This window comes from Humulus lupulus, chromosome 5 (genome assembly GCF_963169125.1).
Source record: "Humulus lupulus chromosome 5, drHumLupu1.1, whole genome shotgun sequence".
Classification (NCBI taxonomy): domain Eukaryota; kingdom Viridiplantae; phylum Streptophyta; class Magnoliopsida; order Rosales; family Cannabaceae; genus Humulus; species Humulus lupulus.
In genome coordinates, this window is record NC_084797.1 from 233,071,086 (window position 1) to 233,084,172 (window position 13,087).

Genomic DNA, 13,087 nt, shown 5'->3' on the forward strand with positions numbered 1-13,087 from the left:
TTTTTTCACCATCTTTTATACCACTTTTTTTAATTTTTTTTAAATTTTCTTTTTGTTTATTTTTTCATAGTAGAGGGCCCCCTCTCTCTATCTCTATTCACTATACTTTTTTTTATTAGTTTCTTACTCTCTTATCTTTAATTTCAAAAAAAATTTCCGGCCACACCGCTAGTCGATTGGGCTTAAAAGTGGTACCATCGCGACCTACTCTTCAAGGTGATCGTTTTGATATGTAGGAAACATATGTTTTTTTGCCATCACCGGAGAAGATGACGAGAATAAAAAGCAACCTTTTATTTTATTTTTTATATTGTGTTGACCAAAAAGTAACTAAGTTTTAATCTTGATCAAAATTTAATATACTAAAAGTTGTATTCTTATTTTACATTTATAAGATATTATATTGTATTCTAAACAACTTAAATTTATTTAAAAATATTCTAAGTATTTTTTTTTTAAATAGATTCTCTAGGACATTGTTTCGTAATTTTTAAATAGAATATATAAAAAATTACTCTATAGTATAGTAAAAGTAACTTTTAATAATATGCTATATAGTAATTTTTTATATATATATTATTGTGATTCATTAGTTTCTAAAAAATAACTAATCGACAACGTAAAAATATCTTAAGTAATAAGACACCATAATATAACTTCAAAATGACTAATTAGTGTCTTAAGATAAAAAAAAAGTTTCAAAAAATAAGTATTGAAGATAACCAAAATGTATATAAAATAATATGCTATAAAAATAAAATTTTCATAAAAAAAAATAACTAATTGCTAACTTATTAACATTTTAAGTAACTAAAAAATTACTTTTTTAAACCCAGAACAATGAGAAAAACAGAAGTTCAAGAAAGTTTCATATTCAGATATATTAATTTTAGAATCAGGTATTGTTTTGATGATATGTCCAGGGATTTTTATAAATAAAATTTTATAAGTGATTTTTGTAATTAAATTATAAAAAACAATAAGAAATGTAAATTTCTCTTTTCAATTTCATAATAATAAAAAGTTGGGTAATTTTGTCCAAAATAAAAACATATTACTTCAAACGACGTCGTTGTTGACGTGTTACGGGTAGTATGTATATGGTGGTTTATTAGGGTTTTAGCAAAGCTGCTTCCTTTCGTCTTGTAACAACCATGGAGGAAACCTCAACCCCTTCCCCAGCTCCAGCTCCAGCTCCAGCTCCGGCTCCGGCTACAGCTTCATGTTGGAGCAGCGTAGTGAAATCCCAAGCAGCACCTAAGCCCCAAAATCCTACCCCTGAGGCCACTGTCGGCGTCTTCGCTCAAACCTGCAACTCTACCAAAGGCATTGCGGTGGCTGTAGTCGACGCCAACGCCATCATCCAAGGCGGAGAGAAGCTTTCCCAATGTGCCGACAAGTTCGTTTCCGTTCCGGAGGTCATGGACGAGGTCCGCGACCCCGTCTCCCGCCACCGACTCTCTGTAGTCCCATTCTCCGTCCAGTCCTTGGAACCTACCCCCGAATCTCTCAGCAGAGGTATGTGATTCTTTCAATTTTTCAACCTAACAGGATTGGAGATTTGCATTTCAATTGCATCGTGATTTAGTTGAAGATGTGAGTTTGAAGTTTATTTCCAATTTGATCTAAGTTGGAAATTGGAAAGAGTATATATATATATATATATATGTATATCATTGGTTTGAATTGAAAACTATACCCAACTATTTTAGCTTGTATACTTTCCACATTGCACCTCATAAACTATTTCAAACACGGTGTGAAACAATCAGGTTAGTTTGATCATCTACACTTGAAAAGGGACTTAAAATATTGGGTGTCGAATCCATAGAACTTCCCATTTTGGATAATGACACTTGCACTTAAATTTTAATATCAATATTGGGCTTGAGTCCATCAAATTTGCCATCTTGGGTAGTTATGAAGTTTTCATTTCTTCCAAATTTAATCCATTTATTTTCTTTTCATTATTTTGCTGAAGACTTTTGAGTTTTGAGTTAGTTCAATTGAATTTGTTTTTGAATAGTGATTAAGTTTGCGAGAGCGACCGGAGATTTACAGACATTATCAGATGTGGATATCAAGCTCATTGCCCTGACTTATACTTTGGAGGCTCAAATTCATGGTACAAGTCATCTTAGGGAATGTCCTCCAGCTATTCATACTGTTAATGTGAAGAGATTGCCTGAGAAGGAATTGCCTGGTTGGGGTTCCAATGTCCCCAATTTGGAAGAATGGGAAGCTTTGGAACACCAAGGCGAAGATATATCGAATGACAATTCAAGAATCCTGCCCTTGAAAGATTTGAACTTGAATGTGATTTCTGATACTGGTTCTGAGCATCAGCAGGAGGATGATGAAGAAACTGATGGGAGACCAAAAAGATTATATCCTCCTAAGAAAAAGGAGATAAACATTGAAGGGAAAAAGATGGTGGTTGATGGAATAGATGCGTCTCAGGGAGAGTTTGGCGAAGATGCTGGTGACTGGATGCCTGCTGTCAGTCGAAGCACTCATAGAAGATTTCTGAGAAGAAAAGCTAGATGGGAGCATTATGAAGCATTATCTGAAAAAGATAAGATTTCTGAAAAGAATGAGATAATTGGAGAGAACAATGGTGGCCAAGAGAATGGTGTAAAAGAGGGGGAGAATGGTGATAAAGAGGGTGACATACAAGAGGGACAGAATGATGAAGAAAGCCTCTCTACAATCCTGGACCAGATGAGGTTGGAAGGAGATTCAGCAAATGCACTTCAAGATGGGAACGAAAGCGCTGAAAGAGATAGTGAAGAGCTTGACCATTTAGAGCTCTCAAGTGAGATCAGTGATAGTGTTGATGCCTCAAATGCTGGGGATGGTGATAGCAGTGAGCAGAGCTGGACACTCAGATCCTTGTCCGAGTCCAGTGTTGCTTGTATAACTAGTGACTTTGCTATGCAAAATGTTATTCTGCAGATGGGTTTACGCTTGCTGGCACCAGGTGGAATGCAAATCCGCCAGCTTCAAAGGTACTTGAATTTATATTTCATTGGATAAATTAGTGTTCTATTCTTCTCTCTCCAGTTGCATGGGAATGATTTTTAAGCATAATTTACCATGTCAAATTGTATGTATGACCATGCAAACTGTGTTGTAACCAAGGGGCTTTGAGCGTTTGAAGAAACAACTGTCTGTTTTTTTAGGTGGGTTTTAAGGTGTCATGCCTGCTATACAGTGACTGCTGAGATAGGGAGAATTTTCTGTCCCAAGTGTGGAAATGGTGGCACTTTACGCAAAGTAGCTGTTACAGTTGGTGAGAATGGAATTGTTTTGGCAGCTCGACGTCCTCGTATTATACTGCGTGGCACGAAAGTAAGTGTATACGTCACCCACTGAAATGAACATTATTTTGATTTTAGCCTTTTTAAGTTGGTTTCCCATATGGTTTGTAGCAGTTACTTATGGTTTTGTAACTTCCATGTTACAATAATATTTGCGGTTCGGCTATTGTTCTGTCGATGTAATAGTTTGGTTTTAAAGATTCATCTTTCGATCTATATCATATGCTACAAAGATTATCATTCGTTTGGCTTTTTTGGGTTCTATATCAGGTGTGTTATATAAGCTCTGTTGTCCATGTCCTATATACGTGTCTTGACATTTTGCTGTGTACAGTTCTCACTGCCATTACCTCAAGGTGGAAGGGACGCTGTTACTAAGAACCTCATCTTGCGTGAAGATCAACTACCCCATAAGATGCTATATCCAAAGGCAAAGAAGAAAGCAGCAGCTAAAGAGGTTTCATATTATCTTATTTAATGTTTCTCTTGATTATCTGGGAATGTGGTTCTCTTTTTATTCCAAGGGAAGTATCACATGTCTGATTTTAACTAAGGTTATTGCATACTTTTACTTTCAGGGAGATGACCTCTTCATCTCAAGCGACATCTTCAGCCAACACCATAGTGATAAAAGAGCTCCTTTTCAGCCTCCAGTGAGGAAGGCATTAGCTGCTTTCAGTGGCAAGAGAAACCCTAATGATAATCATTACTCTCGTTCCAAGCACTAGTAAATAATGGGATTTGGCTCATCTTCATAAATTTTTATATTCCTTAAATTGTTTTGATATTTGAAAGTCATGTTGCCAAGAAGTGGTCAAATTTTGTTGAGTGCATTCTAATTCTCCCTTTTATAATATTATTTATACTTTTGTCTAGCTCTATACAACTTTCATTTCCTCTTCCAACTGCTTTATTTACTCAAGGAATCTTTTAGTGATTGCATGGAACCTGTGTGCAATTAAAGGCTGCACCCCAATTTAAGATTCTTGTCTCCTTTTCAGCTTTATATTTATGACAGAGATAGCACTCATTCGAAACATTTATTAGATTTTCTTTTTTCTTTTGAAAGCAAAAGTTTATGATACCTCATCCATACACTATCAATAAATATCTGGATTAACATCAGTAACAACTGGCAAGTCCTTTCAAACAAGTAACAAATAAACAAGATACTTTCTGTCGAAGCCAAAACATGGAAAAAGAGAAGAAAAAAAATGCCTATTATGATATATTAATTCGCTTGTTAGTAATTTCAGAACTTTCCTGATCATCCAATGGTATACAAGGAGACTTGTCTTGCATGAAACTCTCAACTCTTCTCTTCAACACAACATTTACAAAGATTAAAACAAAAGGGTAATTTAAAACTCAAGGTGGTGGTGAGTGGGACAGAAAAAGATAGTAGTAAAACTGTATATAATTCTGCTTTACAAGGTGTGTTAGCTTCAACTTCATATTAGGATGAGAGAGCAAGTTCAGCCCATGCTAAAGATGATGACTTGAGCTCGATGGCGATTGTCGTGTCAATTCGGGTCTCCAACATGTTGCATAACACCTGCATCTGCGGTCGCTTGGTGGGATCTTCATTTATGCAAAGATTCACCACCTCACATATGACCATGAGATCTTCATACTTAAAATGTTTCAGTTCAGGATCCACCAAATAAGACATCACTTCTGGCAACTCAATGTACTCCTTGGCCTGCAGCAGAGAGAACCCTTTAGTCCTTGGTACATAATTCATATTCAAAGTCACCTAGAAAAGGGAAAACAAATAATAGAATTCAAATTTTAGAGTTTCATTACCCATTCCAACAAGCAGCCTTTATCTTTACAGTATGGAGCTCTCCCACTGATTATTTCCAGTAAAAGAACACCAAATGCATAAAGATTCCCTTGAATATCGAGGTAGCGAGCTTCCAGAGAATTTGGAAGAACGCATATAGAACCTTGGTTGTCAATGGAGCCTGAATATTTTTCAGACCTAGCAATAATTCCCTTCCAGCTTTCAAAGTCAACAAGCTGCATTTCAATTCAAGGCAGTGTTCTTAAAGTCAGAATTTTTTGGTGATGTCAAATTTGCATTAGCTACATGGAAATTATGATCTACAGCTCATATGAATGAGAAATTGTTCTAATTTAAAAAAATGACAAATTTGAAAAGAAAAAAAAATCATTGGTATACCTTGGGGGAAAAATCTTCTGTAAGGTATACAGCACTAGAATTTAACTCTGATATGGTAAATGGTGGCTCAATTTCTGAGTGAAGATACTTCAATCCTCGAGCAATGCCTATTATAATTTTCATTCGCCGTGTCCAAGACAACTGGCATCCTTCTCCATCTGTAGTAAAATTATCACTTGGGTATGAGCCAGCGAAACATAATTAAGCAAACACATGTTGAAAGGAGAAAGCATCACAACTTACAATGAAGGTGCTCATACAGTGTTCCATTACATGCATATTCAAAAACTAGCATCCTTGTAAATGGAGTGCACTCACTACAATAACCAAGCAACTTCCCAGTATTCTCGTGACTTAATCTTGCCAAATCTGCCACCTGAATGAAAATTAAAGTGGTTTATAACACTTGGTCTTTTAAAAGGAGGTAGCTAGCACTATTAGTGGTAAAATTTTCCTTCATGTAACAGAGAACAATACCTCTTTTTGAAAATAGAGTTCAAGAAAACCAGTCCAATTCTCTTCTTTGAAGCATAGGGATATCACTGCAATCTCAGGCCCACCTCTCATGTTTCCTTTGTAGACAACACTATCTGGTGAAGTCCCAATAATGTTACTGAAGTCTTCACAGGCTACTTCAAGATCTTGTCTACTGAATCTAACTACATCTTTTAACAACTCGGAATCTGCGAAAAGAAAAAAAGAAATTATAGTAAAGTAACCAATAATTATACTAAAAAATCAGCACCTTCAATGACAACAACTCCATTGGAAGATGTGTGGCGTGTACTGACCTATGTATACACTAACGTGTTCCTTCTCGCTTGCTGATTTCTTCCAAGGAATAATAAGGGACGATTTTGTATTGCATTTCTGGATAGCTGTGAGAAGTGCAACTAGAAAGAGAGAGCCCACCATGACTCCTGTCACTACTTCCAGAGCCAGAAGCCAGGTAGGTTTTGATGTTCCCTGATGCTTGGACTGATAATCAAGTGGCTGGTGCTTTTGATTAGCTTCTGCATGGCTTTTGATAGGAGAAACACCATCTGAAAAAAAAAAAAGTCACTCGCAACTAGAAGAATAGATTTTAAATTATAAATGAACATGGATTTCAACATGTATATGAGATAATCCTTAAATTTCAGCTACATAAAACAAGAGAATAATCATTGTCAAATACCACATTGCTTTTTAGGGCGCTGTTTTATTTCTTTATGTTGGAGGCAGTTCCCTTGAAAACTTGTCCTGTATTAAATAATATTGTGAGCAAAGGATTACTAACACTCGAACCAAAGATGACAGGGTCATAAAGGTACCTTGGAAGATAATCCAAGCACTTAGGTATAGTGCCAACAAAGAAGTTGTATGAGAAATCTGCCTTTTGGAACGGAGATGATCGACAGAAACCTGTTGAGTTTGATCCTGGTGCATACCTGAAGAAAAAACAAGTGATAAGAGACAAATTTAAAGGACACTAATCCTAAGATCAATATATGAAATAACGCTTTCTTGTAGCGAGAATTGTTTAGCATGCTTAGACTGTTAATATAACATGCACAGTTGCATGTTACATTCTACATGCACAGTAGGCTTAATCAGTTCCCTCAATGGTTGCAATGCTACTGAAAATAATTATTTAAATGCATGCAGCTAACATTATGTGTTTCTTTGAAGATTTCAATATGACATGACTTGTAAGCATCCATAGTAAAAAGGATTTGTGAAAGATGAAAGAGATATCTAACTTACATTCTATGCATGCTAGAGGTCCAATCAACATTGCCACCAGCAGGAACAGTCCCTTGAAGCCTATTCCTGTCCAACCGAAGCTCCGTGAGGTTGCTCAAGTTTCCAAGCTCAGGAGGAAGATGGCCAGTCAACCCATTGGATTCAAGGTTTCTGCAAGAGTAGAAGTACACTGCACCGGTAAATCAAATCCAAAATGATCCATAAACTGAACTCGAATGAAAATGCATATATTATACTCCTATTACATTTTCATAACACTGGTTAAGTTCCCAAACTCTAGAGGAATTGGACCAGTGAGTTCATTCACTCCCAAGTCTAAGATCCTGAGGTTCTTTAACAAACTCAGTTCCTTGGGAATTACTCCAAGCAGCTTGTTTCCATGCAAAACTCTACAAAAACCAACCAATAAAATCATGCTTCAATTCAGACAACATGCTTCGAAGTTAGAAATAAACATGGTATAGAAAAGAAGAAAAAAGAGTGACAAGTGAAGAAAAAGCATACAGTTCTTGCAAGAAGCTAAGTTGTCCCAATTCTGGAGCAAGAAATCCCCTTATAGATGCCCCAGATATATTACTGCAAAAACAGTTCCAAAACCAGAAACCAAGTTATAAAACCACCCTTTATTAAAACTTCCCAATAGCAAAGAATCTAGTTACAAAAATTTACTATGATTCGTACTAATATAGATAAACCATATCTGATATCTTACATCTTTATAACATGGTCTCGAGACCCAGTGCATGAAACGCCATTCCAGTCACAAGGATCGGTGTCTAAAGCATTCCAATTGTTCAAAACCAGATGTGGGTCTTCATATATAGCTTCCTTAAAAGTTCTAAGTGCCAAAACTGAGCAAAGCCAAGATTTTCTGATCAGAGAAGATCTAGTACATTCACCAACAAAATCCCAAAGACCAAACAGACAATGACAGTACTAGAAATCAAGGAACAACCAAAGATGAATAGAAGTTAAGTGCAACTTATAAGTTTCGTATGATCGTTATAACTTACTAACAATAAGACCCCTTTACAAAGTGATTTTTTTTTATTCCAGTTTTAGTTTTAATGAACTCCAATCCAACAGCACCAAAAAAACAAGATTGACAAACTCAAATACTTGCTTTCTTTCCCTACATTTCCCTAGTAACCAAACAGAGATTTACAGAATTCGGGATCTGAGAAAGAAATGCTAACACAGAAATGCATACCTTCTTTTTGTACAAATGCCTCACAGACCACAATAAGAACCCCAGATGTCAAAAACAAAAGCAGATACTCAGCAAGTGACCTCATTTTCACTCAATTTCCCTCGACCACAGAAGACCCAAAAGAACTCATTACCCAAAACTTACCAAAAAAGAAAATAAAAAAGAAAAACCAATGAACTTGTAAAGATGATATTTTTATGAGAAAACAAAGACTACCCGAGGTCAAGATCCTACTAACACTTCAATCCAACACTATAAAATGGATTGGTTTCTGATACACAAATATGAAAACGAAAATGGAACCCAGAAGAAAAAGAAAGAAAATAAACTAACCACTACATAGTTTTAAACCCAAGATTCAGCAACTACCCACCATAGCCAAATCACTGAACAAAATGAAAACTAACCCAAAATTTTGGATGGTGATAGGAACCGGAAATCCAACTAGAAAAAAAACTTGGACTCAAAGACAGGTTTTTTTAATGCTAATTTGCAATAGCTATAACCAGTTAAAGAAGAGCCAAAATAACAACAAAGGATTTTGAAATAAAGGATAAAGAAAAAAATGAATAATATATGGATAACAAAATCACTTATGTAAGGAGAGAGAATGTTTCCTTTTTAAAATGGCGCTATTTTAATTTATATTAGAACTACTTTTATTTTCTTTACAAAAATTAAAATTTTATGTTTAAATAAATAGTAAATTAGTGGTGTTTTTTTTGGGTGACTTATGGGTTAATTATATAAATATATCTCATGACGATATTATAGCTAATGACAAGACAAAATGAAATTTATATTTCTCGGGTGATTTTGATTGGGTGTGACTCAGACCATTCTAAAGTTATAGGCTTTGCCCATCAGATTATTAGTAATTAGAGAAGCAAACTTTTCAATTTTGTTTTGAGTACTAATAACAACAAATTAAGTCTTATTAAATATTTACTCCATTAAAAAAACCCAATTAATTTATAAATAAATAAATAAACATTTACATGTCATATGTGGTTAGAGGAAACTTTGACATCCATAGTTGACCATGCATTGTAGTTGATTTTCATTATTTCGTACGGCAAGGATGACCCAACATGTTTCTTTATAAACTTTTTTATTTTATTTATAAAAAAATTAACTGATTAATATTAAAGGGTATTTATTGTTAAATTCTCTTATATTATAAAAATAGGCATAACTTGGCATTTGATTTGAATGATTGGTTATGAGCAATAATGCCACTTTATTCCAACAATTAATGGTTGTGTAAAATTAAAAATAATATTTGACTTTATTGTATATCCTTCATTGAAGGGCAGAAAATAGTAAGAGTAAATTAGTGGAAAATTATTTTGTTTGTAAAAAAATATATAATATTAAAAAGTAAAAAATTGTTGATTACTCATTTAAACTAAACAAATAGTGGAGAATTTTGTAGAAATAGATTGTAACAATTTCCATATTTATATTTAATTTTTTAATTAACAAATTATTGGGATTGATACTAAAAAGATCCAAATGGATAGAAACTAGGACCAAGTGCCAAGCAACATACATTGAATTTATCCACACTTTTCCTAATTAATTATTCAAATACATGGCATTGAAAACAGTATATTTTTTTTTTAAAAAAAAGTTCTATAAAATGAGAATCATTGTGAAAATTATATTATTATTAATTTTTTTTCATTTTAAATTGACATAAATTTTTGTGATTTCAATTTATTATGCCTTATTGTCAGCCGTATAATTTATTTATTCAGTTCCAAAATTTAATTGAATATATATAGTGTTCACCACCCCATGCACGTACCGGGCCTATTGGGCCCATAGGCCCATAATTCCGAAATTTGCGCCAGGTAATCATGTGCAACACACGGAGAGACCAAGCCTTAATTATTAGCCCACGATATGAATTGTACTTATCGTCAATATATCGCGATATATGTCAGTCTAGACAGCTGGCCTGGCGACATAACTGTTCCCTTTTTACTTTCTGTCTCTTTTTCTTTTCTTTTTTTAATCAGTAAAAATAATATTTAGTTACTCACTTACCTCTCTTGCTTTGCCGGTACGTGACTGTCACGTGACCTTTTTTATTTTCTCTCACTTAATTATCCTAAAATAAACATCTTGGCTATATGAGAAGATGATAAAATCTTGTTAGATTATAAATAAAACTAAAAAAAAAAAGAGAAGTTTTTGCAATTAATCTATTGATTTTCAAAATGTTTTGTAAAGCTATACATAAACTTTTTTTTGGTTACATATCTATGTTATATATGTGGTTATTTGGGAATGTTTATGTTAAGTTTATATTTCTCACAAAACAAGACCGAAAATTAAGAATATTTAGCTTGATAAAATTTAGTGACTTTATGATGTAAAGATCCAAATGGGTGTCTAATTAAGTCACAACCCTAACATTATTCTAAAAGGGGTTAATTTGAAGTAGGAAGGAGGGGTAAGAGATGGGCCAATTTTTCAACTTTGCTAACTATTAAATTAGAGAAAAAAAAACCCATGTTAAAAAAATAATAATAAATAGTGGAAATTAATCTCAAGTTCCAAAATTTACAGTTGTTCTCCATGAGCATAAACATGTGTGACCCATAAAAAGAGATTCAATTGTTTTGAAATTTGATTTGTGTAACAACCACCACTACTCACTCTTTTTATATTTATTTTAAGAGCTTTTTGGGTATTAAGAAAATGACCAACACCTAAAAGATTGCACACATCTAGTGAAAATTGTCTCATAGCTTGATTATAAATACAAGGATAAAAGAAAAAGAAAAAAAAAGAATTGCACATGATTGAAAAGAAAGGAGTAGTTAAACATAAAGAATACCACTTATTTATTTATTATTATTATTTAAGTAGTTTTACACTTAGTATTCTAAGATTCTAAGGTTAGCTCTTTTGTGTTATGGCATTATTTTAATATTTACTTTTGGGCAAATATGAGGATGACAGAAGAAAATTTGGAATTGTTTACAGATTAAGGGTCCTCAAAGACAATGCTTCCAAGCAAGACAGTCTTAACAAAGTTGGAGTATTTATAAAGTAAAAGAAAGATCCTTATGGGGTTTACTTTATATTAAGATTATAATTATCAGATTAAACTAATCAGATGTCAAAATGGTATTGGAAGTTTGGGATTGGTATAGAAAAATGAAAAAAAAAAAAAAAAATTAGTGTGGACCTACTTAGCTTTATTGGCTAAAATTAATATTTACTAATAAGAAGAAACCCTAGACTAGATGGTATTGTTATTAAGAGCATTGTTCACTATAAGAAGGTGAACTTTGTTGTCATTGGACCAATACATATTTTATTATTAGGATATAATACTATAAACATTACATATAAAAATGAAGTAAAATACTCAGCATTCGCATAAATATAAAAATTTAAACAAAATGATTTTTTTTTTTTAAAAAAAGGTCCACTAGTTGGTTTTATATTTAAGAGGATCAAAATTGTTTTCCGAATCTAGTTTGAATTTTATATATATATATATATAAAATAAATGTATAATCTTTTGTACCTTTTTATCTTAATGCAAGTGTATTTCATTAACAATTTATAATACTTTTAAAATATAAAATAATTGGACAATGTCAGGAGACTGTAAAAAGTACTTTCCTTGGCACTCATTTTTTTACTAAAATATTCATTTTTAATAATAAGAAATTAAACCTTTAGCTGCCTAATTGTGAATAAGTTTCATATAAATTAAGCTCAAGCCCAGTTGGATCCTTACTTAGTCTTCTTTCCAAGGCATGAGCACTAAAGATTTTTCCAAAGTGAGAAGGTTTTTATGTCACTTTTCACAAAAGACCTTATTGATGTGTACATGGTGTAAGGATGGTGTCTCTTGTCTTCTTCCTCCACACTTGTCATGACTCATTTCCATGTGCCCTTATTGATAAGGACCTAATTTTGGGTGACAAGGACATAGGACCCCATTTTTGCTTTTGGGGTTTTCTTGTTAGGTTTTAGCATTAAATTAGTATCATCCCTCTTCTTCACTTCTTAGGCTCTTTTTTCTTCCACTTTCATTTTTTTTACCTCTTCTCCTTCAATTCATAGACTTGTCTTAGTAACTTAGAAATCAATAAGAAATCTCAAACCCATTTCATTACCTCTACTCAATCGTTCTTCCCAAGAAGAATTTCCCACACTATGATATCTCAAAGATCTTTTTTGTTACAATTCCCCAAAGAGTTCATTATGTACATAGCACGCTTTGGAAGGAGTTGGGGGGACACTATTATTGTATATTTGTCTTATGTATATGTGGTAAAATTTTGGGTTGGTGATACATTTTTTGTTTGGGTGTATAATGATGAGGAAATTAGATCATCTTTCCCTATCAAAAAGTATTTTAGAAGAAGAAATTTTTTTAAAAAAAAAAAAAAGGGTCTCAATATTTTGATTAGCTTTATTCATAGGAGCCTACCCTCAACCATCTTTTTGTGGCCCTTTAACCATTACAAAAATAGAGGCCTGTGAATGATATTTTTCTTAATGAAGTGGTCCTCTATGATACCTAATTGGGATTTTAATGCATTGGTGCTAGAAAGCATCATTAAGCTGTTTGATTTATTTATATATGGTATTTAT

General features: G+C 33.3%; 2 protein-coding genes across 2 annotated transcripts; one reads left to right on the forward strand and one right to left on the reverse strand.

Moving 5' to 3' along the window:
* Positions 1 to 1,131: 1,131 nt before the first annotated feature.
* LOC133778385 (RNA-binding NOB1-like protein) lies at positions 1,132 to 4,195 on the forward strand. The gene is made up of 5 exons (XM_062218281.1): positions 1,132 to 1,518; positions 2,027 to 3,008; positions 3,183 to 3,351; positions 3,655 to 3,777; positions 3,899 to 4,195. The coding sequence occupies exons 1-5, from the start codon at positions 1,155 to 1,157 to the stop codon at positions 4,046 to 4,048; spliced, it is 1,788 nt and encodes a 595-aa protein (XP_062074265.1). The 5' UTR covers positions 1,132 to 1,154; the 3' UTR covers positions 4,049 to 4,195.
* A 330-nt stretch (positions 4,196 to 4,525) lies between these two features.
* LOC133778384 (probable LRR receptor-like serine/threonine-protein kinase At1g63430) lies at positions 4,526 to 9,039 on the reverse strand. The gene is made up of 13 exons (XM_062218280.1): positions 8,462 to 9,039; positions 7,964 to 8,102; positions 7,756 to 7,827; positions 7,497 to 7,640; positions 7,252 to 7,401; positions 6,819 to 6,935; positions 6,683 to 6,747; positions 6,297 to 6,548; positions 5,983 to 6,188; positions 5,749 to 5,881; positions 5,506 to 5,663; positions 5,127 to 5,342; positions 4,526 to 5,022 (listed from the first exon to the last, which is right to left on the reverse strand). The coding sequence occupies exons 1-13, from the start codon at positions 8,544 to 8,546 to the stop codon at positions 4,777 to 4,779; spliced, it is 1,983 nt and encodes a 660-aa protein (XP_062074264.1). The 5' UTR covers positions 8,547 to 9,039; the 3' UTR covers positions 4,526 to 4,776.
* Between the last annotated feature and the right edge of the window lie 4,048 nt (positions 9,040 to 13,087).

What these genes read in the sequence shown, in the direction of transcription:
- LOC133778385 (XM_062218281.1), top strand. Translation starts at nt 1,155, where the DNA reads ATGGAGGAAACCTCAACCCCTTCCCCAGCTCCAGCTCCAGCTCCAGCT. An exon ending in CCCCGAATCTCTCAGCAGAG is followed by an intron (nt 1,519 to 2,026) that starts GTATGTGATTCT and finishes GTTTTTGAATAG; the next exon opens with TGATTAAGTTTGCGAGAGCG. An exon ending in TTATACTGCGTGGCACGAAA is followed by an intron (nt 3,352 to 3,654) that starts GTAAGTGTATAC and finishes TGCTGTGTACAG; the next exon opens with TTCTCACTGCCATTACCTCA.
- LOC133778384 (XM_062218280.1), bottom strand. Translation starts at nt 8,546, where the DNA reads ATGAGGTCACTTGCTGAGTATCTGCTTTTGTTTTTGACATCTGGGGTT. An exon ending in TTAACCAGTGTTATGAAAAT is followed by an intron (nt 7,402 to 7,496) that starts GTAATAGGAGTA and finishes CTACTCTTGCAG; the next exon opens with AAACCTTGAATCCAATGGGT. An exon ending in AAGGCTGCTTGTTGGAATGG is followed by an intron (nt 5,023 to 5,126) that starts GTAATGAAACTC and finishes TCTCTGCTGCAG; the next exon opens with GCCAAGGAGTACATTGAGTT.